The 24,392-nt window shown below is 39.1% G+C and overlaps 4 protein-coding genes across 5 annotated transcripts; 1 reads left to right on the forward strand and 3 right to left on the reverse strand.

Annotated features, from left to right (window-relative positions):
• Positions 1-1,697: 1,697 nt before the first annotated feature.
• LOC116179860 lies at positions 1,698-5,412 on the reverse strand. 2 transcript variants are annotated; one of them, XM_031499721.1, is made up of 8 exons: positions 5,204-5,408; positions 4,530-4,875; positions 4,183-4,406; positions 3,753-4,134; positions 3,497-3,708; positions 3,277-3,451; positions 3,136-3,228; positions 1,698-1,847 (listed from the first exon to the last, which is right to left on the reverse strand). In XM_031499721.1, exons 2-8 carry the CDS (start codon positions 4,860-4,862, stop codon positions 1,713-1,715), a joined length of 1,554 nt encoding a protein of 517 aa, XP_031355581.1. In that variant the 5' UTR covers positions 4,863-4,875; positions 5,204-5,408; the 3' UTR covers positions 1,698-1,712. The 2 variants fall into 2 exon arrangements, with proteins under 2 accessions (XP_031355581.1, XP_031355580.1); XM_031499720.1 differs by having other exon boundaries at positions 3,136-3,451; positions 5,204-5,412.
• Positions 5,413-9,736: 4,324 nt separating this feature from the next.
• LOC116179861 (F-actin-capping protein subunit beta-like) lies at positions 9,737-11,118 on the reverse strand. Its single transcript, XM_031499723.1, has 4 exons — positions 11,025-11,118; positions 10,760-10,971; positions 10,544-10,716; positions 9,737-10,292 (listed from the first exon to the last, which is right to left on the reverse strand). Exons 1-4 carry the CDS (start codon positions 11,025-11,027, stop codon positions 9,853-9,855), a joined length of 828 nt encoding a protein of 275 aa, XP_031355583.1. The 5' UTR covers positions 11,028-11,118; the 3' UTR covers positions 9,737-9,852.
• Positions 11,119-12,788: 1,670 nt separating this feature from the next.
• LOC116179859 (U3 small nucleolar RNA-associated protein 14 homolog A-like) lies at positions 12,789-17,389 on the forward strand. The gene is made up of 2 exons (XM_031499719.1): positions 12,789-13,669; positions 15,983-17,389. Exons 1-2 carry the CDS (start codon positions 12,851-12,853, stop codon positions 17,366-17,368), a joined length of 2,205 nt encoding a protein of 734 aa, XP_031355579.1. The 5' UTR covers positions 12,789-12,850; the 3' UTR covers positions 17,369-17,389.
• LOC116179858 (dynein regulatory complex protein 1-like) lies at positions 17,359-22,712 on the reverse strand. Its single transcript, XM_031499718.1, has 6 exons — positions 22,353-22,712; positions 20,881-22,306; positions 18,053-18,372; positions 17,861-18,004; positions 17,611-17,786; positions 17,359-17,563 (listed from the first exon to the last, which is right to left on the reverse strand). The coding sequence occupies exons 1-6, from the start codon at positions 22,484-22,486 to the stop codon at positions 17,409-17,411; spliced, it is 2,355 nt and encodes a 784-aa protein (XP_031355578.1). The 5' UTR covers positions 22,487-22,712; the 3' UTR covers positions 17,359-17,408.
• Between the last annotated feature and the right edge of the window lie 1,680 nt (positions 22,713-24,392).

The following is a 24,392-nucleotide window of genomic DNA, read 5'->3' on the forward strand; positions in this document are numbered from 1 at the left end:
CCAGCAGATGCCGCATCACGTGATGATAAAGTTCTGATATACAGCATGTCACAGAAATTTTGCTCGAACCAAGTCAAGTTTAATTTTCTAAACCGAAAGGTTTTACTTTTTCGTATCAAAGCAAATGTGAATGCTTATTTCAAAATCGACGTAACCAGGCGAAATAGTTTAAATTTATGTTCTGTATAGGCACAATATTCGCTTAGCCAAGCCCATACAATACATGAAAGGCGAGATCAAGGGTAACGCCGCGAAAATTGGACGGCTCGAAAATGAATCTGGTCCTGAATTCAATGTAAGTACCAAAACTTGCTTCCTTTGTACCTTTGCCGTTTTCGGAGAATCCCGTTCGGGAAAATCCGAAATTTTGAATAAATCGCTAAGCTATTAATGCAGATTTTCCAAATTCCCAAAACACTGTACCCTTGGCGTTTTTTGAAAAATCCGCTACCGAAGGATCACGATGACTTACGAAAGAATCGAAAAGATTTCGTATTAATCCCTAAACTAAATAGCCCCATTCCCACAATTACCAACATGAAAGACGGGCCTGCATCTTCTTCTAGAATGTGACGCCAACTGCGCCATTGACTCCACTGAGGCAGCGCGGACACAAATCAGAGAAGTGCGTGTCTTTCAGATTTAGAGATGCTGAATCTGGGCAATGATCCAACCTTTGTAACCAGGAACAGAAAAACAGTTCTGGATATTACCTGATATTACCTTTGCCTTCTTCTTTTTAGCAGGCAAAATATAGTGGGATAGAGGGTCGCTAACGAGCCCCCCCCCCCCCCCCGGACCCAACAGAAAAATCTTGAAAATAGGAAGTATAACAGGAGAAGAAACAAAGAACGTTCATACTGAGATCCTCGTAAAACAGATGGCGCACTGTAGGAGGAGTTTTGAAAAGCAACATTGCAGGACTCTGCAGGAGGTGACTTAGAACGACTTGCCACACTGCTCCTCCTTTGGAGGAGAGCTGTCCGCCGGATCGGATTAAAACACATACAAACACTCCCTGGTGGAATAATTATGGTCTGGGAAAGCCACCAGAAGTCTTTAACAAAGCCAAGCGCACTGGGTGCTGGGATGAATATAGAACGCCCCTCACTGAGTATAGTAAGGCGATTCGGAGCATTGTAGCAGTGTCATGCCGCGAACGCTGGACGTCGCAACGAAATTCCACCTTAAAATATAGGGCGCCGTCACATCAGTTTCTCTATCATAAAAATTGGTTCCTCTTGGGTCAAGTCGGTGTGGTTCTTCGTCTGTCCGTCAGTGTGCACGATAACACTCGAACAGTAGGTTTTACGATCTTCAAACAGGTTCTGCTTGGTCCAAGTAAAAACCAAAGATTTTCATCTCGTTTTTAAAGAGTTATCTGCTAGGTCCGTAGTTCTTTGATAAAGAAATCATATGAAATACATTTCTTTCATTTTAGAAATCAGGAGCTACACACTGAATTCTATTCAATGGCGAAATCTACTATGCAAAGCGTTTCATCGTTCTGCTTATAAGCGCATTAGTTGCTTTTGTAACCATAACGTGAAATGCTAATGAATGATTAACATTTCTTTCCTAATACATTTTATACTTGAAGGCATTCGGAAATCGTATTTTGAAACTTTCTTTACTTATGTAAGTATAAAGCGTTAGTGTTTGCTGAAGATGTTCGTCTCCTAACTTTATGAATGTAATGAGAATAAATGTGTCTACAAAATAAAAATTTTGTACCAGAGGTATCGGTTTCTTTTTACCTTTCTAGCACCGAGTACCCATAAGGAGACAGCCTCTTTTGCACTTAACAGAGGTTGTGAACTGTTAGATGATGATGCGTATTCTATATCCTAAAATGGTTAGTCTGTGAGTTATCATCGTCGCTCGCAAATACTTGGGTGACGGATATTACTTTCAGCATAACTTCCGATGGACGCATTATCTCAATTCCTACACTAAATAATATTCATAAACCCAGTTAGAGTTAGTAAAGTACCTACCTACGTTGGGTAACGTTCAGAGGCCGAGTCTCACACATTGTTCATTTGGATATTAGATTAATTAGATAGAATCTGAAGAATTTTAAAAGTTGGAAAGAAATTTCAAAAAATGAAGAATTTAAGTCGAATTGTGTAAAGAAAACTCCGAAGCATATGGAGAACCTGTAGCGAAGAATTAAAAAAATTTGACGAAACGGAAGAATACAAAATATCTACTTATGGATTTGACGAATGTCCGCAGAATGGGATGTAATTGAATAATCTAAAGACAATAAAGAATCTGAAGAATGTAACGAAACAAGGTAAACGGAAAAATTGTGAAGCATGAGAGGACATAATAGGGCACAATAGTTTTGGAGTTACAAGTGTATAATCAAAAAATTGGCCCATATCCAAGCGTAGGGGTGAAAAAATCTAACTCCAGTCTAAGTCCAATGTGTTGACTACATGTATTTTTAGCAGTCACATAGATTTTTGAACCTCATGGCTGTATATTAAAAAAAAATGTAAAACTGTGGTAAAATAATGCAATGATACTTTTTATTAGGCGCTTTCTTTCGGTGATCCAAACGCGTTTGAATTGTCAAATCACGTTCTTTCGAAGTGTGATCTTATAATCATGATTGCTAAAATCGTGAACAAACTGAACATAAAATTTTTTTGACACGAATTCCTAACCTATAAATGCAAGGGTATTTTTGCTCAAATGTTAGATTAGTCAATATTTGTAAGTTGTAACTGAAGCGGAGCATAATCGTGCAAGTACTTCCACTTGTATTTAAATTATTTTCATAATCCAAACAAAAAATACATAATTCGAATGCAAATGTGCACTACGTAAACTTAACCATACTTTGATTAAATTCGTGCGTTCTTTCGTAAAACGTGATCCTACTAATCACGATCTAGAAATCATGATTGCGAAGTAGCCGAAAGAAAGCGCCTATTATGCGCAAATGATAATTTGGAACACCGCCTGTTTTTCCCGCTGAACGCAACCCAACAAATTATCATCGAAATCCTAACCTTAAAAATTTAGTTGAAGTTTTCCTAACCCAATTTTGGCATCAACTTGTGTATTGTTTAATATTTTCAATTATCGGTAGTTATACTGAAAGCAGTATAGGCAAGTACATACTTTAACTTTCTCCAATTCATTCTGCGTCTCCTCCAATTGATGTAATAGTTCCGGAACGGAAACTCGAGTATTACCTTCAGCTGTCATTGAAATCTGAATGCAACACAAGATAAGAAACTTCAACATTATGTAGGCATTTACCTGTCGAACGTGTTCAAATTTGGCCGCCTCTTGCCCTTTATTGTACATTTGCAAATAGCTCTCCTTGTGTTTCTTCTCTTCTTCCTCTAATTTTTTACAGGCATCCTCCAGTTGCTGCTCTAATTCCTTAATGTGCTGCTTAGCTGAATCTAAATCGGGCACCAACTCCCAATACCTACAAGTATCTTTACAATTGACTTCACTTTCATATACTCAGTACCTTGCATTCACGTCACTTAACCTCTGCAACAACTCATCCACCTTGTCATTGTGCTTCCGTTTCATTTGGTGGCACTCCTCTTCGTGGTTACGCACGAGCTCTTGCAGTCGACGTTCATACTCTACAACTAATCTTTGGTGTTCGGACTGGACGTCCCTCGGACCTAAATCTACGGATATTCCTACGTCGGCAGTTGTCTTTACTTTGTAAGGCTGAAATTCGCGAATTAATCACGCGAAGCTGGTATTCGACCTACCGAAACGTGTTCATCTATCACTGACTCTTTGGAATGGACAGAGGAGTTGCACAAGTCCTCGTAATGGCCGGAATCTGCACAGGAACTACCTTTCTCGATGACCGCATGGAGTCGACTGCCGTCAGTCTCGATCTCTCGGACTGTGACACCGTCGCTGGAGGAGTTTGATTTGTCTTCGGGGGAATGCAAAGCTGCCTTATATAAACGTAACTCGACGACTTCCTTCGTTAGCTTTAGTATGTCGGTGTCTTTTAGATCGAGATCCTTTTGTGTCTGATGAAGGAGTTGTTTGAGACGTTTGATTTGTCGATGGGCTCTCTGAGTGGGTGTTAGGTAATCACCGCCGGTCGCACCCGAGTGCTCGGAGCAGTGCACCACATACCTAAACGTTTCAAGTTAGATCTGTGTGTGATAATCGCATTGTGATTACTTTTTGCTTCGGCCAGAGTATGTTGTGCCATTATGAGCGACACTGGCATGGTCACAGGAGGCCACACTTAGACAGCTGATCGAGCTGGTGAGACTGTCTAAATCCCAGTCTCGGCAGAATCGGTTGTGGTCGTTTGGTGATGACGGGGGTGTCTTTGGTAAGAATGGAACTGAAGGTTGTGAAGACTTTGGTGAAGTTACTCGTGCGTTCGATATTGAAAGTGACTGCAAAAAATCGCGTTGGCGTGATTTAAGGGGTGATTAACCATGTAGGGGTTGTAAATCAATAATGAAATGAGGGCGCAGAATTTATGCGTGCATAGACGCGCGTTTAAATATCCAACTTACCAAGCTTCTCATGCGGGTTGGTGTATGGGGAGCGACCCCGGTGGCCCTATTTAGGGCCACCGAATTGCGCGGCTCCGTTTTGATGCTTTGTGGCCTTGGTGCCACTCCAGAAGGGCGCAAACCATGTGAACTGCGATTTTTTTCGCCGCTTTCCATAAAAGAGTGACCTCTCTGCAGCGCTTTCGGAACGGTTTTACTAACGCTTTCGCCACCTAGACGGACGCGCGTCCGTGGAGTGCCACATTGCGACGGCGACGAAATAGGGATCTTCGACTGAAGTGGTGTAGATTGCGTTTTCGCCTGCTGATGGTGTTGACAGACGTCACCGCTCATTTCAAATTGTACCCTAAAAATTGAATATTGCGAGTTTATTGCACTTTGATTCACATAATTCACGCTTCGTCGAGCATACTACTGGGAAGGAAAATTCCTTCTGGTCATCGAGAACGACTGTTATTTTCAGTTCATGGCCCGCGACAAAAACTTGTTGACGATTGCATAACGATAAATGAGGAAGCACTCTAATTACTTCAAATATCAAGGTCTCGCGCACTAAGTTACCGTATCGTCCTTATCAGTCTGCGCTTTAATCTGGGTCAACTTTTCCGTTAATTACATGCTTAACAAAACCTTAATTAAGTGAGCCACGTACAAAAAAACAATGGGTACTTTACCTTATCCATATTGCAAAGCGCCTTTGCACTTTCACTTTTAATTGGGCACTGAATGTGCTAGGTAGCTAAGTAGCGTTCCTAGATCTGCGCCCCGTTACTCGTTTCTATTATGAAAATGCCGGAACCGCACTGTAATTATTAATGAAGGTTGTTACTGGTATGATTGTTGACCGTAAAAATTGAAAACCTAATATTTACTGCGTGTAACACTGTGTGTTGCCTAACACACCGACCTATCTCGTTCCTTATCAATATCAGCGATTTAAATGTCGCGCTATTATTGGTCGTTGATACCGTAATCAACCAGTCGCCTACAGTTAGTGTCAAGGGCGAAAAAGTGTATTTCAAATTTTTTATCATTTTGTTTTCATATTAAAACAAACCGTTTAAAATGACACTTGGCGCGCTTAACACAAGTGCTGCCACCCGTAATTGAATCTGTGACAATTAGATTCGAGTAGAATTATGAAACGCGCGTAGTACGTTTGAATTCAAATACGACAAAATTTCATAGACATAAATACTCATATGTCTATGCAAAATTTCGATCGGGCATAGAGGAAATACAATCCTCTATGGATCGGGGTAATTGCCTGTCGACGTTGAATACCAACACGCATCATAGACTAGCAGATTATTTATTTGTTTCGTGAAATGTTTGTTCTGTTTGCGTAGTTGTAATTCACACACAGGATGTGTAATGGCGAATGACTCTCGAAAAGGTGAGGGAGAGCTGAGAATATTTTAAAAATTGCAACATTTTGATTTTCTTATGTAAAAATTTGTGTCATAGCTTCCAATTTCTATTGGTGCATTTTTAAAAGCAACTGGAATGCACATGCAATGACGGTAAGATTTTGAAGTGTTATTTTATGGTGATTAACCGCATATGGTGTAATTCTCGAAGTAATTTTGGGTTAGAGTCTACACACTTATCTCGCATTCTGGAGGATTTCATTGAATTTGAGGAATAAGTAAGTTTTCTTTAATCATCTGTTACCGTTCTACGTTCCAGAATTTTGCCATTGGAAGATTGAAATCGGAAATTAGGTTACAGTTGGTGTTTTTTAAGGAATTTGACATGTGATTTCTTCACAGGGTTTCAGTTCAATACTAATTTCAAGATATACAATTGTGCCGTTTAGCTCCAGTTTTAATTATCATTGGTACCTGTCCATTGAACTTGGACCGGTCCCGAAGGGATGCAGACGTGTGTACAATAACAGCACCTTATCTGAAGCATCGTGTAATTTTTATGTCAAGCAAGAAAGACTTTCGCAGCCCAAATCATAATTCCCATTTTTTTCTATATAAGAGCTTTATTTAATTGAGGCTAATTTCCTTTTAGAAGCGGACTGTGTTGATATTTTGATTATAAATGAATACAGGGTGTTCAAAAACATTAAGGCTTGGAATTGAACAAAATCGTTAAAACCAAGGTTTTTTTTTAATTGAAACCCCTCTAGTTCTGCAAGACAAGGGTAACTTTATAAAAAGTAGGTAATCTATTCCAAAAGTCTTTCACCATAAATAATAAACAGAATTTTATGATCTTTGTGTGTATAATTTACTCACCCTTGCACGATTATGTATATATATAAAACAAAGTCGCCACATACAAATCGTTACGAGCAGTGCCCCACGACCATGGTGGAGCTGCCGGGTTGCAACTGCCAAGATCGGAATGGTATCTTTAGTTTATCGAAGACGCGCGGTAATTGAATATGAATGGGGGGGGGGGCGCCGACGATCTTTCTTTTGAAGTTTTGCCAGTGGGCACAGGCAATTTGATTGGTGAACATTGACAAAATGATAAAGTAGGATCAGAAGGAATAGAAGAGAAGGATGTTTTAAATAGGCGTAGCAGACATAAAACGGGAATTTTTGGTGAAAGACAGTCAGCCTGGGTGGTTGTAAAGTTCTTGTACAACCAAGAGATTTTAATTTGGTATAAAAGTGAATGTTCTTCCATCTCATGATCTGGTTCTGATTTATCTGGTAGATAGTTTGCATGGAAGTTATCAATCAAATATGTTGTGTTTACATTCGGAACTTATGCAATTTTATAATTTAATTAAAAAAATAGCATGTGTACATAAACAATTTAAAAAATAACTTCAATATAAATAAAACTTGTCTTGTCATACAATTTCCTTTAAACGTTTAATTCCTACAAATACAATAAATTGGTTAGAACGGCGTAGCTGCGGTAAAGTATTCTCTTCATTTGTAGGTACACTGGCCGTTATGTCCAACGTAGGTGTATTTATTTCTGGATCAGGTAAAGTTTCGGGTAAAGTTGTAACATCAGAATGATTGTTAGAGGGGTCATAAGGAATATCATCATTTTGAGGAGAGTCTCGCGGAGTAGCATCCCCAAGGACCCCAACTCTGCGTAACTGATCAACGTGTCTCTTCCAAACATTACCATTATCAAGCTTAACATGATAGTGTAATTTCCCTAACTTTTTATCAACATTTCCAAATTTCCATTTGATATCGTTTGCATAGTTTCTTACAGCAACTCTGTCATTAATTTGGAAATCTCGAACTGGTATATTATTACGAATTGCAGTAGCATTTTTATTTAAATCGGGTTTAATTAAATCCAATCGGGATGTAATTTCACGTCCGAACATTAACATTGAAGGTGATTGTTTGGTAATACTATGAGACATTTTGCGATATTGTAAAAGTAATCTACATAATTCTTTTTCAACATCAGAACTATTACCGTTAATTGCGCGTAATGATTGCTTTAATGTTTGAACATATCGTTCTGCCAACCCATTTGTCGCAGGATGGTATGGCGCACTTAAACTATGTTTAATTCCGTTTTGTTTAAGAAAACTTTCAAAAGCGTAAGATACAAAATTCCTGCCATTATCACTCACCAGTACACGTGGTATGCCAAAACGACTAAATATTTCACGGCATATTTTTATGGTTGTATTGGCAGTCATATCTTTTGTAACATAAACTTCGGGCCATCGTGAATATGCATCAACTAAAATAAAATAATAATGACCATAAAATGGACCTGCATAGTCGACATGTACACGATGAAATGGTTTATTTACACTTTCCCATGAATGTACTGGTACTACTGTAGATGTATGCTTAATTTTATTGCAGTTAGCACAATTCTTTACTAACGTTTCAATATCGTTGTCTATACCAGGCCACCAGCAATAACTACGAGCTAAACCTTTCATTTTGTAAATACCAAAATGTGCAGAGTGTAACTCATCTAAAATTTGTTTTTGTAAAATTTTAGGTATTATTACTCTTTGACCTCGCAAAATACATTCTTGTTGTACGGTGAATTCTTTTTGATCAATATTGAAACGTAGTTTACTATCAATCACTTTACCAATTTTTAATCCCATAAATAATGGTTGTAAATTCTTATCCATTTTAGTTGCTTGCGCTAGTTTACTAATTGTAACAGGTAGTGTCTCTATTTGACTTATTTCAAATATGTCTGATTCTTCAAAATCGTATAATTGTTCAGAATTAATTGGTAATCGAGACATGCAATCTGCATTACCATGTAACTTTGTATTCTTGTATCGAATATCGTATCTAAAAGCCGAAAGAAATATTGCGTAATGTTGCATTCTAGACGCACTTAACACAGGCAATGATTTCTTTGGATTAAAAATTTGTAACAAAGGTCGATGATCAGTATACAGTATAAATTTGTTACCGTACAAGTATTGGTAGAACTTTTTAATACCAAAAATTATACTATACGCCTCACGATCTATTTGTGAATACTTTCGTTGTGTTAATGTTAAAGTTTGTGATGCAAACTGGATTGGTCTTTCTGAACCATCCGGATATACATGTGAAAGAACAGCGCCCACTCCGTATGGTGAAGCATCAGTTGCTAGCACAATTGGTAATTGTAAATCAAAATGAACTAAAAAATTCGCAGATTGAATTTCTTTTTTAACTTGTAAGAATGATTTTTCACATTTCTGATTCCAAATAAACTTGGAATTCAGTTTTAAAAGATCATTTAGTGGTGCTAACATTGTACTCAAGTTTTCAAAAAATCTACCATAGTAATTTATTAAACCTAGAAAAGAACGTAACTGATTTTTGTCAGTAGGTCTTGGTGCTTCTTGTATTGCTTTTACTTTAGCAGGTGTTTTGTGTATACCATTAATTTTAATATCATCCAGGAAAACTGATACACCAGGAATCCCTTCTAATAGTTTTTCCATCTGCCGCTGCCAAATAGCAGGTGCAGAAGCAATACCGAACATTAAACGGTTGCATTGATATAGGCCCTTATGGGTATTCAATGTTAGTAAATGCCTATCATCAGGATGCACTTCTAAATGTAAGTAAGCTTGACTTAAGTCTATCTTTGTAAACTTTTCACCACCAGCCATTGATGAAAAAAGCTCATCAATTGTTGGTAATGGATGTTCATCGACTTGTAAATAAGAATTCAATGTAACTTTGAAATCTCCGCATATGCGTATAATTCCTACAAATACAATAAAATAGAACATGAAAGACTGAAGTTAAAGAACTGTAATACTTTTAATTTGCGGAAGCAGCAATACAAAAACTTAAAATTATGAAAGTGATAAATAATCCACTCCGACTGTAAAACTCTCGAACACATCCTCGCATCAGTTATCTGACTTGTTATGTCTTCGTTGCAATGCGGCGGCTAAATCTTGCTTAAGGGCCTGCTGCTGTCGCGTCTCCGTCAGCCCTTGAACTGACCTTAAACTATTTACGATATCTTTAGTCTTACTGAAGTAAATTTCGTTTAAGGTGTTACGAATTTTGTTTTCCATATCTTCCACCATTCGCCCTATATTTGCGATGTGAGGATTCGCTTCGTTGACCGGCGAGTCTTGCTCAATCTGTCGTGTTAAACTTCCTCCGAGGTTCATTGTTCCCGAACCTTGTTTATTAGTCTGCAACCACAGCATAGCAGTGGAGGTCATTTTGTAATGTGATGTGCGGCCCGTACTTTTCTCTTGAACTTCGACTACGTGAATGGAGTCCCAACAGCCTTTAATTTTTTTACTACCGTCGCCTGCTTTCTTGATTAATATTACACCTGCAAGTAACACGAAATTACTTAATTTGCATTATTGTTGCAATTAAATGTCAAAAATGCCCAAATTTAGGTATACGGGCCTATACATACAATGTACATAGAAATAAACATATAGGGTGTCCCATTTACTATAAGTAAGTTGACATAAAGTGCACACTAGTATGTTGTCAAACATTCCGATGTATGGAGATATAGCATTAAAAATATAGATTGCTGGTATTTATCGTGGGACACTCTACAGCAAAAATTACCGGCAAATCCATGCTCCAAATCCCAGAAGTACACTGACGATACTCCGCCTTCGAAGTACATCTCGCGATACTGATCAAAAGCGTGATTCGCATCCAATTCCAGTTTTCTAAGCCGCTCTGACGGCATAGATCCGTCATCCAAAGGAGGATCGTAAGTATTCGACCACGGGGACCTGTGCATAGTTTACAGTGAATCGCAAATTTCAAACTACTCACCTGTAGGAATCCCCATCCCGGTTATAATCGCAAAGTAAATAGTCCTTCCCCGTCTCCTTATCCTTGGCAATTTTCAACGGTTGATCCACCGAAGAAAGTAAATCCTCGCAAAGGCTAGGAACTAAATCTATTAGGTCAACTAAATTCTTTTCGATTTCCTGTGGCGGCAGCCTTCGCATCAGGTCTAAGGCGCAATCAAACTGTTGCTCGCCCTGCGCGAAAGCAAATTTCTTAATTCAAGTTTTATTGTCTATTTAGTAATTACCATTATTTTCAGTCTATTTAATGAAGTTATTTAACTCAACGCCCTTTCCTTTGCTAATTTGACAGATTGAGGATGTGTAATCAAAATGTCAAGGATGAACTAACCTAAAAATGTTGTTATACACAAAGTGCTTCAATATTTTTCCCAAATAGTTTATTGAATTTTGTGTTAACAAACATCATCTATGTCTAATATTATTTATTATGGATAGTTAAATAAATAAACTTTTCTTACCCAAATCACATTCGCGATTCGCATGCATTTATTTTAAAATGCAGAGCAGATACAACAAAAATTATAGATGATAAAATGTAAAGCACTAATGCCCGTTTGCACCGACAAATTTAAGCGGAGCTTAGCTTAAGTGTAGCTTAAAATCCATGGCAACGGTTATTGAGACAATGGTTGCCATGGATTTTAAGCTACGCTTAAGCTAATCTCCGCTTAAATTTGTTGGTGCAAACGAGCATAAATCTTTGAACCGCGTTTTGCATTGTTCGCACACTATTATTAAACAGTAAACCACTATAAAAAGGCACGAGAGCACTGTGAAAATTGGAGAATTGGAAGAAATCGGAAGAATTTAAGATACCTGATTAGAAAAATTAAAACGTCCACAGAACCTCAAAGTGAAGAATACAAAGAATGGGAGACTTCGAAAATTCGAGCACAAATCCAATAGTCTAAAAGATTTGCAACAACTAAGAGTCAACCAAGGGATTGAGAAGCTCAACAGTTTAGAAAAAATCCGAAGAAATTCACAAACCTGAAGGATAAAAAGAGGCATATGGAAATCACTAATCAGAAAGATCCCGAGTATCAGAAAAAACTGAAAAAAATTAATTTCAAAAAAATCCAAATACTCCGAAGAAGCATCGGGGAAGTTTGATGATTATTATATTATGGATTTCAATAATTCGAGGAATCAAAAAGATAATCCAAAATTTGTAAGAATTTGTAGAACCTTATAGATTTGACTTGAAGGTTTTCTGGAATCTGAAAAGTAGAAAGAATTAGGAGAAACGAAAGAACTTTATGAACTAAAAAGATATTACCAATAAACATAACAGAAAATAGAAGACTAAAAAAAATCTTAAAATAAAACATCGAAAAAATCCGAACAATCTGAAATCTGGTGAACAAATTCAAGAAAAGAAGGAACGCAATTATTTGAAAGAATGATTCTAATCACTAGCTCTGTTAATCCAAAAGCTAAAAATAGCATAGAAATAAATTATTTAGTTACCTTGATGTTACTGTGTTGTAATTTCTGATTACTGGAAGAAAACAAAACGACTACTCCGCAAATTTCAATCACTCATTAGTCATTATAGGTACACTAAAATACGTGCAGGAATAAATTGTTCGGACGTAGATCATTATCTAATACAGTAGACTACGACTACGTGAAACTGTTCCATCCATGCAGCAACTCTTGATCAATCCCAGATTTTGTACAATATTGTAGAAAATGGCATTCATTTTCAATACCTATGAAACTTAAGTTCTTGGTTGAATTAACTAATTTTCTAAATTAGATAATACTGAAAATGGCGCATTAAAGTAATTTTTAGTAAATGTGTGTACGTTATATCAAGCATAATTATGCGCTTATAATTTGCGCATATTGCTTTTTAATACAAAGCCATGAAAACACACGTAATGAATTATATAGTTTAAAAAATTAATTATTACTTTTGACCTTTGCTGTACATATGGACACATATGACAACATCGCATTTTTAAAGAAAGTAAATATAACCTAATTTTCTTGTATAACATAACCCCAACTCCTTTGAACTTTTGAACGTGTTTGCAGTTAAAAAATGACTGCAGGAAAAGGGCAACTTGTTAAGAATGTGTTGAATTTGAATAAAAAAGTCGTATATCCGAAACCTTCACGAACCGAACCAAGAAGAGAGGTATCAGAATTCAATCTCGCACCATCGGAAAAGGGGAAGAGCAATGTTCGAGTAACCGATCTGACTGACGCCCTGAAGAAGCAGTCCAAACAAGCAGGTGTTCGACAAAGAATTCGTTCATTCGAAAAGAAGGTTAAACCATTACCGAAACCTTTAGAAAAAGTGAAAGCGGATCGTATCCGTCGCAGTACTGCGTTTGACAAAGTGAAGAAGCATTTAAATCGATGGAATGCAGTGGTTACGTCCAACCGAGCGTCAAACCACCTCACATTTCCCTTACAAGACGACCTCAAATTGGAGTCGGGCAAGAATTTTACGACCTTTCGTATAAAATCTGATCTCCAGAAACGACTGGAAACTTTCGAGGAGCCCGGCGAGGTGTTTAACTTGGAAAGTGAGCCAAAGTATCCGCTAACAATGCAAGAGATGCTCGAGCGGCGAAAGGAAATGAAGAAAATGAAGATCATCGAAAGTCAGAAGGCGGCCAAGGCGCGACGACAGAATAAAATAAAAAGTAAAAAGTATCACAGAATTCAGCGACGCGAGAAGATAAAGGGGCAAATCAAGGAATTCGAGGGGCTGCAACAGACGAATCCGGACGAGGCACTTAAGAAACTGGACGAAATCGAACGGGTTCGTGCCGAGGAACGAGCCAGTTTGAGGCATCGCAATACAGGGAAGTGGGCGAAAAGTAAGCAGATCAAAGCGAAGTACGATAGTACGGTAAGTTCAGAGTTTTATAATGTAAAAGTACCCTTGAAAAGTGTATCACTATGGTTCGGTCCATATGGTGGGTTTATAGAGTCATTTCATTAGTCCACCAACAACAGGGTGGACTGGAAACCCTGTGTTTGACAGTCTTGTTGTCAGAGTCTGGTTCTTCGCTAAGCTACCAGGTGGCGCATGGATCGAAATCTGTTTTCAGGATTAGGTGCCATATCCGCCAACTGAAGACACTTTTGTACCCTGTTTTGCATTTCGGGCTGGGCACCCGAGATATGACGTAAAGAAATTTACACGCTTTTTTTACCGTCACGAAACACCAGTTAGCAACAGCAACAGCTCCGTGTCTCCTTTATTCTGGTGTTTAAAGAATCATCACTTCTACCATAAGACAATCTCCTTCCTCGAAATCTTTCAAATCAAGCGCCAATCAGAAATCACAATCAGACTTGATAATGCTTTAAACTTTAAAGGAACGGAGTCTCCACTTGCGCTGAAATAAATCGCAATTCTTCCAACCACTTTCTTCTCTAACACCGATAAGAACACGTGCGTGTATTAAATTTCGTCGCAAACGACCAGATGTCCCTATATTTTAACACGCAATTGTACTTACGCTTTACAAATTATAACGGTTGGCAGAGTTGACGATACGTTTCCGCAAACCGGCGCATAAACGACCAACTAGTTTAGGGTTTGAAAATAAAATATAAACTTGAGATCTGTCACAGTGGTAGTTCGTTCTACGCATCTGATCTTAACTTCGTTGCACTTACCAATGGTTGAGCGCCACTCAATTTCTAACTTAACTCTTCCCCGAGCTCTTCCCGTATGAAATTGAGAATATACGAGGGTAGTAATAACACATATTAATTTAGGTACCAAAAGAAATACTGGTTTATTCCAATATCCAATAGCAAAAATAAAAATTGTCTCCACAATGGGATAGCGTATCACACAAATACAAAACATTATTCCCAAACATTCAAAATTATATGCACTACGTTACTCACAACTCTTAGTAAATTCACTATGCAATTGAAATTTTCCAGTTTAACAAATCGTAAGGGCGCATGGGTTTAGATGAATTGCGCGTTTCATATTGAAAAATTCGGTACGTTTGGCAGCTCCTGTTGTGCGACGGTTAAAGAGCGTGTTGGTCATATAATTCGGGTTATAAAGCAAAGTGAAGTTCAGAAGGAAGTGGTTTTGTGTCAGCTTTAGTGCGCCTAGCATCGCAAACCGTGCACGGACAGATTATTTATTGAGAAAAAACTGTAAGTGATTTTTAAAATTTTTTACTTTACTGTTAACCGCGTGCGTGCGGGGTAATATGTCCAAACAATGAATTGTGTGTTTATTCGAATCCATTGTGCGACTCGGATAGAGTTTTCGTCAGATTTTTCTTTTCGTGCCCAAGAATTATGTCAGCTATATTATGTTATCAAAAATCTCTAAACCTTCCCCATATGGTTTTATTCGTTGAAGTTTTTAAAAATAACAGCGACTATAGTTTCGGCGTACTGCCATCATCAGGCGATGTGAAAGTTAACAGGAAAACGGTAAATTACAAACGTTGAAGACGATAAGACGAACATGTTGTTTTTTTTTAATTATTAACTGGCCGAAGCCAAGTGAAAAACCTGAAGGGTGGTTAAAACGGAAAGGTTGTCCTAAGTTTCAAGACGAATTAATTATCAAGCCTTGTTAAGACAACCAACCGGGGGGTTGAATTTTTACATTAAAGTTGAAATTTGGGTTAACACATTTCAAAAGAACGGGGGGGAAAAATTAACTTATAAAAGTATTGAAACTATTAAGATGACTACATATTTAAATTATTTAAGTAAAGTTTAAATTCGAGATCATGCAGACGGCATTTAGAGATTTTTGATAACATAATATATTTCAACCCCCATTTCGAGGAACGATGGATCCAACTCAAAATTATGTCAGCTGTTAATGTGTTTTGTGGGTGGTATAGTGGCCGCATGCCATTGCACCCAGCAATATATTTTACCTAAACAATTTTGTGATGGTGTTTTTTTTATGAGTTTTATTTGAGGTTTCATTGAAATCGAGTGAAAAATATTGATTTCGTCTGAAATCCTGAAATAAAGGTATCTTGTCGCAACTCGCCCAACTCCTATTTAAACCCTTCTTTATAGATTTAACTTGAAGGATCGGCTCCATATATTGAATCAACATAGATACCAAGCATGGCAAGTCTCTCATAAATAAGCATCTAAAGCGAAAGAAACCACTGCACCCATTGTTGGTTCTATGCGTGCTAATGTGAAATTCGTGTTTCAGAATCGGCAAGAATTAGCCCAGCAGCTGATGATTAGTCGCGAATTGACGCAGAAGGTGCAGGCGGACGATGACCGTTCGGAATCAGAGGACGAAAACGTTCCAAAGGCGCCCACCGTCAACAACGACAATCCCTGGGTGAACCAAATTAAGACGTCGGAGGAAGTCGAGACCTTCCTGAAAGGCTACCGAAAATTTTGGGAAGAGAAAAATGCAACCAAAACGGAGGCGAGCGCGGTGGTTGAAGCGGATGCAAGCGCGGTGGTTGAAGCGGAAGCGATGAAATCAAATGCGGACGTAGCAGTAGAAGAGGAAGAGTCAAATACAGTGGTAGAAACGGAAGTGGAAATAGTCAATCTCGCGAAAGAAGATGTTGGTGCTTCGGTACCGGAAGAAACTGATCAACCCTCTCAAAAAAGGGAAGTAGACCCGAAAAAGAAGGTTCTAAAAACACGGAAACGGAAAAATTCGCACAGGACAGTCTGTCTGGCAACAACACAGTGGGAGGTTGGCATCTTAAGCGATACGGAAGACGAATGCGAGGACATTGATGCGCTATTTGACCGATATAGTGATAACTTTAAAAGAAAGTTGGATGTAGTAAAACAATCCGTAAAAGTAAGCAAGAAAGCCAAACCCAAGCAGAAGGTGAAGAAAATGAAGTCGAATTCGGAAGACCTCAGCTTCAAAATGGAAGCGAAACGTCCGATAATTGACGAACCTTTGGATGAAAATATGGAAGGTGTCCAACAGGAAAAAGAGAACGCTTTAAGTTTCGCGTTGCGACACGATCCGCGCACTGATGGGGCTCAGTCAAAAAAGAATATCGATCCCAACGACATCATCTGCACAAAACCTACGGATCTACAGACTGAATTACCCGATTTACTTAACATGGACGACAATGAAGAAGACGACGATCAAAGAGGCGCAATCGTCGAAGCCTTCCAAGATGACGATATTGTGGAAAGTTTCGAGAGAGAGAAGCGGGATGAGATCGAGGGGGAAAAGCCGAAAGATATCGACTTGTCTTTACCCGGGTGGGGATCGTGGGGCGGCCCGGGCGTGGTGCAATCGAAAAAGAAACAGCGCAAAAATCGACGTTTCATTGTCAAATTCCCCAAGGAGTTCAAACGAAGAGACGACAACAAAGGCAATCTGATTATCAATGAGAAGGCGGACGAGAAAGTTAAGAAGCACTTAGTGTCCGACGTCCCGTTTCCTTTTAAGACCGTCAAAGACTTTGAGGCAAGCATTCGGGCGCCTGTCGGTAGTACGTTCGTGCCCGAAACCGCGTTCAGAAGAATGATAAAGCCGGCAGTCACGACGAAAGCGGGTGCCGTCATTCGTCCGATGACCGAAGAAATTTTGTTAAAAAAGAAAGGTTAACGCATTAAATTGTTAAAAGTACTCGAATTATTTATTGCAATTAGAGGAAGACTTGCTTGATCGGAATTTCTCGCTGGACGGCGCAGGGCGGCTTCAACTTGCTATCGCCCTGTCGCTGATATGACGCGAGTAAATTTCGCAATTGCAAATTTTGCTGGCGCAGCTCGAGGACTTCGTCGTTTAGTTTTTTGCGATCTAAAAACAGTGGGGCGATTTCGGCGGCAGTTCGTTCTGCTCCTTACCTTTGAGGATTTCGTGATATTTCTGTAGACCGATTAGTAGGGCGTCCCATATCTCTTCCCTTTCTAACGAAAACATCGTCCTGTAACGTTCCCAATATGTTTTGATGTCTTCCTCTGACATTAATCGAGAGATCGTGCTTCGTTTTCGCGATAGTCTTGAACTCATGGTGAGGATCCTGGGACAAAATAATTGAGACTTATAAAAAACGAAAATGTCTGTCTTGGCATAGGTAGGTCGATTGATACTCACCCTTCTTTCGCCAAATAAAATTTACTCAAAAATTCCCGCAGCGCCCGTAAAATATACACCGAGCTTATTACAAGCGGGTGTTTCTTGTAGCAGGAGCCTTTCAGCTTGGTTTCTTTCGGTTTGACCACCACTGTTTCCTCGGCGCTACAAGCCTTTTTTTTTAGCGCGGCAACGAAGATGTTTATTACTTACATCGAAACAGTTTTCATAGTTACGTCATCGAGTTCGACGTCCTCGGAATCTACTATCGCCGAAATGATCGAGTCAATAACTTGCGTAGGCTGATGGACTGCCGCCATAATGTCTCCTTCTTCCGTTTCGGTTGCAAGCGCCATCACGGGAGGTCGCTCGATGGATCCGCCACCGTCATCGGAGAAATTATATGTCTCTATTTCTCTCTCGGTGCTTGCACTCATTGCTGACAATTGGTCAGAGCAAATGGGGCAATGCGTATAAGGCAAGAAGTATTCCAATAATACTTCAATATCCTCTTTGTGTTTTATTTCGAGTGCCTATGAAATACAAAGAAAATCATTCTAAAAGGAAAATTACGGATTTGTGCGCATTTATTTTTCATCTCCGTCACATTTGAGCAGAGCTCATAGCTCGTAAAGCTCGGCAGTCAAAGAGGAGCTCGGCGTAGACGACCGCTCGCCTGGCTCACAACTGCTTACAGCGTATTTAATGGCTTCCCAGTAAATAAAATGAATTTTAGAATTTGAAGGGACTATAAGTACTTCTGATTACTTAATTATACGTATAAGTTTGTCGTATTTATATCGGTATAAGCGAATATTGTGAAGTCGATCGTAGCTCGGCTGCAAGGTCTCCATTCCTCGATTTACAACGGTCGATGACGCGGGTTCAAACCCAAGCGGTTGTGTATTTTTTTCTATACTACATTGCAGCAAAAACAATGCAGCGAAGCGAAGGAGTGGGAGAGAGAGAGAGCTTCGTCATTAAATAATGCGCTTTACGTTGGCTGCGCTGCGTCGCGCTACCAGATTGCTATTGGAGTTGTGCAGCATCGCCATCGCCGCCACAATCGCGATTGGACTTGCCCCTTCCTGGCGGTGCGACGCGGTCACCTAGACTAGAATCGAAAATTACAAGAAATCTCCGGAAGCACTTAAAATCCCCCCCCCCCTCGCCTCTTTCCAGACCAGGCAATTATAATACATCTTCAAAGCGCTTAACTTGACGTTTGTTCTGGAAAATTCGAGAGCGTTCGAGAACTTTCAAGAAATACCCGCGTTTGCTATACAGAGTGGCCCAACGAGAAGTATACAGAGGGCTTTTAGGGTATTAAATTTAGAAATTTCGAAAAATCCTCGAACACGTCAATTTTGTATTCGAGGGGGACAACTTTTGGAACACAAATCACGAATCCAAGTCTTCACCCCTCTACGTAGTGAGCTCAACCCCTAAAATTTTAAATGGAATCCTATGGCAAATGGCACATTATTTGAAAGCCAATTTAATCGTGATTACTAATCTGCTTTGCTTTTCAAATTCTTTCTAGTCCATAACTTTTGATTGAGACGTCCGATCGAAAAAGTACGAATTGTTTTGGATTCTACGCACTAAAATTAATAAGAAAAAGTGTTTTCCCGAGAAATTTTGGTGCAGTCGATTTTTGGTAAAAAAGGAAGGTTATACACTGCCTTTTTTGAGCTCCGAAAAAAAAATTGTCTCAGATCGACCCGGAAAAAATTTTTTTTTATAGAATGTGGCCTGTAGAATCCATAATTTCAAACAGTTCCAAGATTGGGCTTCTAATTCAAAAGTTAGAGCGCTTTGAATTTTCTTTCGAAATTGGTTTCTAGTCCATAACTTTTGATTGAGAAGTCCGATCGAAAAAGTACGAATTGTTTTAGATTCTACGCACCAAAATTAATAAGAAAAAGTGTTTTCCCGAGAAATTTTGGTGCAGTTGATTTTTAGTAAAAAAGGAAGGTTATACACTGCCTTTTTTTGAGGCCCGCAAAAAAATTGTCTCAGATCGACCCGGAAAAAAAAATTTCTTATAGAATGTGGCCTGTAGAATCCATAATTTTCATTTAACAGTTCCAAGATTGGGCTACTAGTTCAAAAGTTACAGCCCTTTGAATGTTCTTTCGAAATTGGTTTCTAGTCAGGGGCGGGCCAGGTGGAATTGCATAGGTTACGGGCCATTAAAGTATTAGTGTAGTAATGAAGGTGGCGGGGGGGTAGCTCTGCGGTGCACCACAAAAACATTATTTGCTTCATTTTAAGGTACTCCTTTTTCGGAAATCAATTACAATACAGTTTTTTTTTTAATTGCAGCTGATAATTAAAAGTAACAAAATATACAATCCAAACGAGGCGCGTCGCCTATCATTGTATTTCAGCACTTTCATGCTACGACAAAAAATGATAAATTCATTGTAAAACACTTCAATTAAAACAGAATTTTAAAATTTTAGGGGTTAAGCTCCCTACGTAGAGGGGTGAAGACTTGGGTTCGTGATTTGTATTCCAAAAGTTGTCCCCCTCGAATACAAAATTGACGTGTTCGAGGATTTTTCGAAATTTCTAAATTTAATACCCTAAAAGCCCTCTGTATACTTCTCGTTGGGCCACTCTGTATAAGTAAAGTGTTTTGAGTTAGTTTTAACATCGACGCGAAGTGCCGTCCCTCCATTCAGTTTTTTAATAGGTATCTCTTCAAAACCATCTTTTCAACATTTCTTCTAAATCTTTTCGTAGTCCCTCTTTAGAACTCTTTATATCTTCGAATTTTTCAGTTTTTCCGGATACTGTTTTGTACCGTGATCACGTGGCTCCAAAAGGAGTATTTACGATACTGCTATAGGTATCTACGCATTTTATTTTGGGCATGGGTGCTCATCCACAAAATTGATTCTGCGCATGCGTGAAGTCAACTTTTAACATAAACGCTATATTTGCGTTCACTCGAAGCATTTCATGAAAATAACTACAACCAAGATATTCTTGGAAAATATGCAAAAAAACAATAGAAATAGACCACAACTTACGGAAAATACACCATCGATTTTCACAAGTGACCTTTCACGCTCGCTGTAAGGTTCCAAAATCTCTTTGAGTTTCTCTTCAATTAAAAAACCCGACTTATCCGCAATTAGTTTTAAGACGATCCTCAAAATTCGGCGATGAGCCACAGTCTCCCCATCGAAATCGCCGACTTCGTCCGATTCAACCTCACTTTCGCTCGGCTCCTTCCGACAGGACATTTTCGCTACGATTTCCGAAGCGGATTTGTAACTGGGCAAGTCGGTTTTCTCCAAAAGTGCGACATTCGGACTGGTCCAGCGTAGGCCGAGCTGTTGCTCGTGCAAGACGCGATCCGTGTCGAGAATCTGCTTCAATAGCGCGTCCACGCGCTTTTTGTTGAAATCCCAGATTTGTTTGTATTTGAGATCGTTCGTGTTCGAAAAGCTATCGGCTTTGGCTTCGACGTCCAGAATATTCGCCCGCAGTTTGCTGATGTTAGCCGTGAGCCTGTCAATTTCGCCGTTCGTCTGCTTCAGATAGTGTCCAAGTTTCGCCCTTGCAGTGTTGATGAGATCCTGCAGTTTGTTGATGCGGCGCTTTTGTTGGGACTTTATTATTAGGTTTTCACTCTCCCTCTTCTTCAACACTTGGTAGTTGTAGTCGAGCTTTTCGCTGTTGATCAACGTGAGGCTTTTGATTTTTTCCAGCTCCCGCTCGAGATTCTCGATATCGTTTCCCAACTTGATTCTAATACCCCTGTATTTTTCCTGATGATTAACGCGCAGATTCGTGCAGATTTCCTCGAACTCCTCCAACTGCTCGAATTTCCGCTCGCAATTGAGATTCTCTTCCAGGTCGCGTTTCTTGTGCAGCTCTTCCCAACGTTTATCGTTGGTGTCGATCAGAATTTTTCGCTCAACTTGGATTACGTCTTCGATTAATTCGAGTTCACGTCGGTACGCTCGGCGCATCAAACTGACTTGGGTTTCAATCCGATTTGATAAAGTTTGAATGTCTTCGACCTGCTTCTGTTGGTCCTCGGCAAATTTAATCTCGCTCTGTCTCACTTCGTTTTTCAACTTAGCAATCAGCTCGTCTTTCTGTTTGATCAACACGTCGCACTTTTCTCTTTGGTTCATGATTTCTTCGTTGATTTGCAAGGGGTCGTTGTAACTTAGAATGGACGTCCATTTCTCGTTGATTGTGCTAAACTGGGCTTCCGCGGTGATCGCCTCATGCTCCAGCTCTTCCAAAATGCCCTTTCGGATCAAATCTTCCTGTTCGCGCCTGTTGGCTTCCCGAGACTCGTTTGCGATTCTAACGTTCGTAACGTACTCGTTGCCCTCGATCGTTAGATTTTCCAGCAGTTTGTAGCTTTTCTGCAACTGCTCTTGTAGTAGAGTCTTTTCCGTCGTCTCGGCAACCTCTTCTCCTTCGGGAAGGTTTAATCTGAACGGGTGTAAATAACAAAGGAAGATTGTTAAAGGTTACTTACTTTCGAATCGCCTCCAATCTTCGTTCGATTCTCAACCGCCTCGCCAATTTGCGCTCATTGGGATCAGCGGACGTAACCAACGGCTCTTTGTCTTCAATTTCTTCCTTACCTTCAGTTTCATCGTCATACATCATTATTGTCAGTTTACTTATTTAAAATAATGATCAAACGCATGTTTCCCTCCTTAGCAACAGGATGCGAATCTTGTACCGGCTGATGTTGCCGTTAGGTACTTTACAGAGTTGTCAGATTAATGATGAGCGCTCGAAAAAAAAACGAATTCGTAAAATTTAGCCCCACTTCACGACGATTTTGATACGCCTTCTTTCTTTATATGCCTAATGTCTCTTAAGTATATCATTCCCCCTTACCTAACTCATTCTTCATGTCTATTTAGTTCACGCTCCTAAATTGCGCTGACACTTCTCTAGCGCCTTCCCTTTTCACCGTGACGAGCGTTCACATCCCATTCACCCTCTTTGGGGACACCCGGCTGTCTTAAATTTTTACTCGTCATGTCTCTTTCTTTCACCTCGCCATACGCCTTTAACACCTTCAATTTTTTTAATTGCAATTTTCGACCCGTTTTAGTCTTCCTTTCATTATACTCGTTGCCTTCTTCTTCTTGGTCTCCTTTATTCATGTCCTTTCTTCTTTATTCTCTTAAATCTTCGCAATTGTGCTTAGACTTACCTAGCACCGCCCGCTTGCCTTTTTTAACTTTATGTAGTCCTTGACGACTACCTAAGGCGCTTTCTTTCGGCTACTTCGCGATCATGATTTCAAAATCGTGATTCGTAGGATCACGTTTTACGAAAGAACGCGCGAATTTAAATCAAAGTATGGTTAAGTACATATTTGCACTCGAATTACGTATTTTTGATTGGATTATGAAAATAACTTAAATATAAGTGGAAGTACTTGCACGATTATGCTCCTCTTCAGTTATAAATATTGACTAACCTAACAAATTGATCAAAAATATCCTTGCATTTATAGGTTAGGAATTCGGGATCATAAAACTTTTATGTTCAGTTTGTTCACGATTTTAGCAATCATGATTATAAGATCACACTTCGAAAGAACGTGATTTGACAATCCAAACGCGTTTGGATCAACGAAAGAAAGCGCCCTGTATAAACTAGCCGCACGTACGAATCAACATAGATTTTACTATAAACGCCTGTTGTCAAGATAGGATAGGCAACCAACTGTTCATCGCGGGGCAGACGTACGTTCTGCAGCTTGCTTTAGCCATGTTTATTCTAAATTTTAGTAGCAAAAAAAGATAACATATAGCTGTTAACTGTTTTAATGGAATTTATTAGTATTTTATTTGAACTAAATTGGTATATAACTGCCTTACTCTAGTCCTAATTTGATTTATATGTGTATTTTGGTGGTGAATACGTATGGGAAAATATACTCTTAAAACTCTTAAAACGCTTGATACGTGCAACAATCCTCCATTCATTCCCCGCAAATGCACTATGGTGGGAGTAAATTTTTTTTTTCGAATGGCTCTGATCCATTGGCCCTTTAAACTTTTATCTGTTGAAATTCAGCATATTATTTAAACATTTATCGACAAAGTACATGTTGATACGCACAAGTTAACCTAAGTTTATTGGTTTATTCTCAACAGAAATTTATCTGTTCACTAATTCGAGCTAATCACGAGAATGATTAATGAACGGAACATCTAAAACAACAGCTTATTTCATTATATTGCCGATTTTTGCCCCGCGGTGCATTGTGTGTTGCATACTGTGTCGACAACACCTTAGATACGTTAAGCGCAGTCTAGTTATAGCAAGTCTCTGATNTACAATGGAGAAACCTAGTACGCGTTCACATTACCCGAGCGCTGGGAATTTAACTCCTCTGCGAAGTTTTGTCGCGAAAATCCCTGTTCTTGGCATCTGCGCAGAATGGTCTAGGTCTAATCACGATTGCTGTACACGTTTTTTTTTTGTATTTTTCCCATACCGGTATTCGTTCAGATGCAAGGTGTTGCCTAACCGTAGGTGTATGTATAAC

Source organism: Photinus pyralis, unplaced genomic scaffold (genome assembly GCF_008802855.1).
Source record: "Photinus pyralis isolate 1611_PpyrPB1 unplaced genomic scaffold, Ppyr1.3 Ppyr1.4_LG8, whole genome shotgun sequence".
Taxonomy (NCBI): Eukaryota; Metazoa; Arthropoda; class Insecta; order Coleoptera; family Lampyridae; genus Photinus; species Photinus pyralis.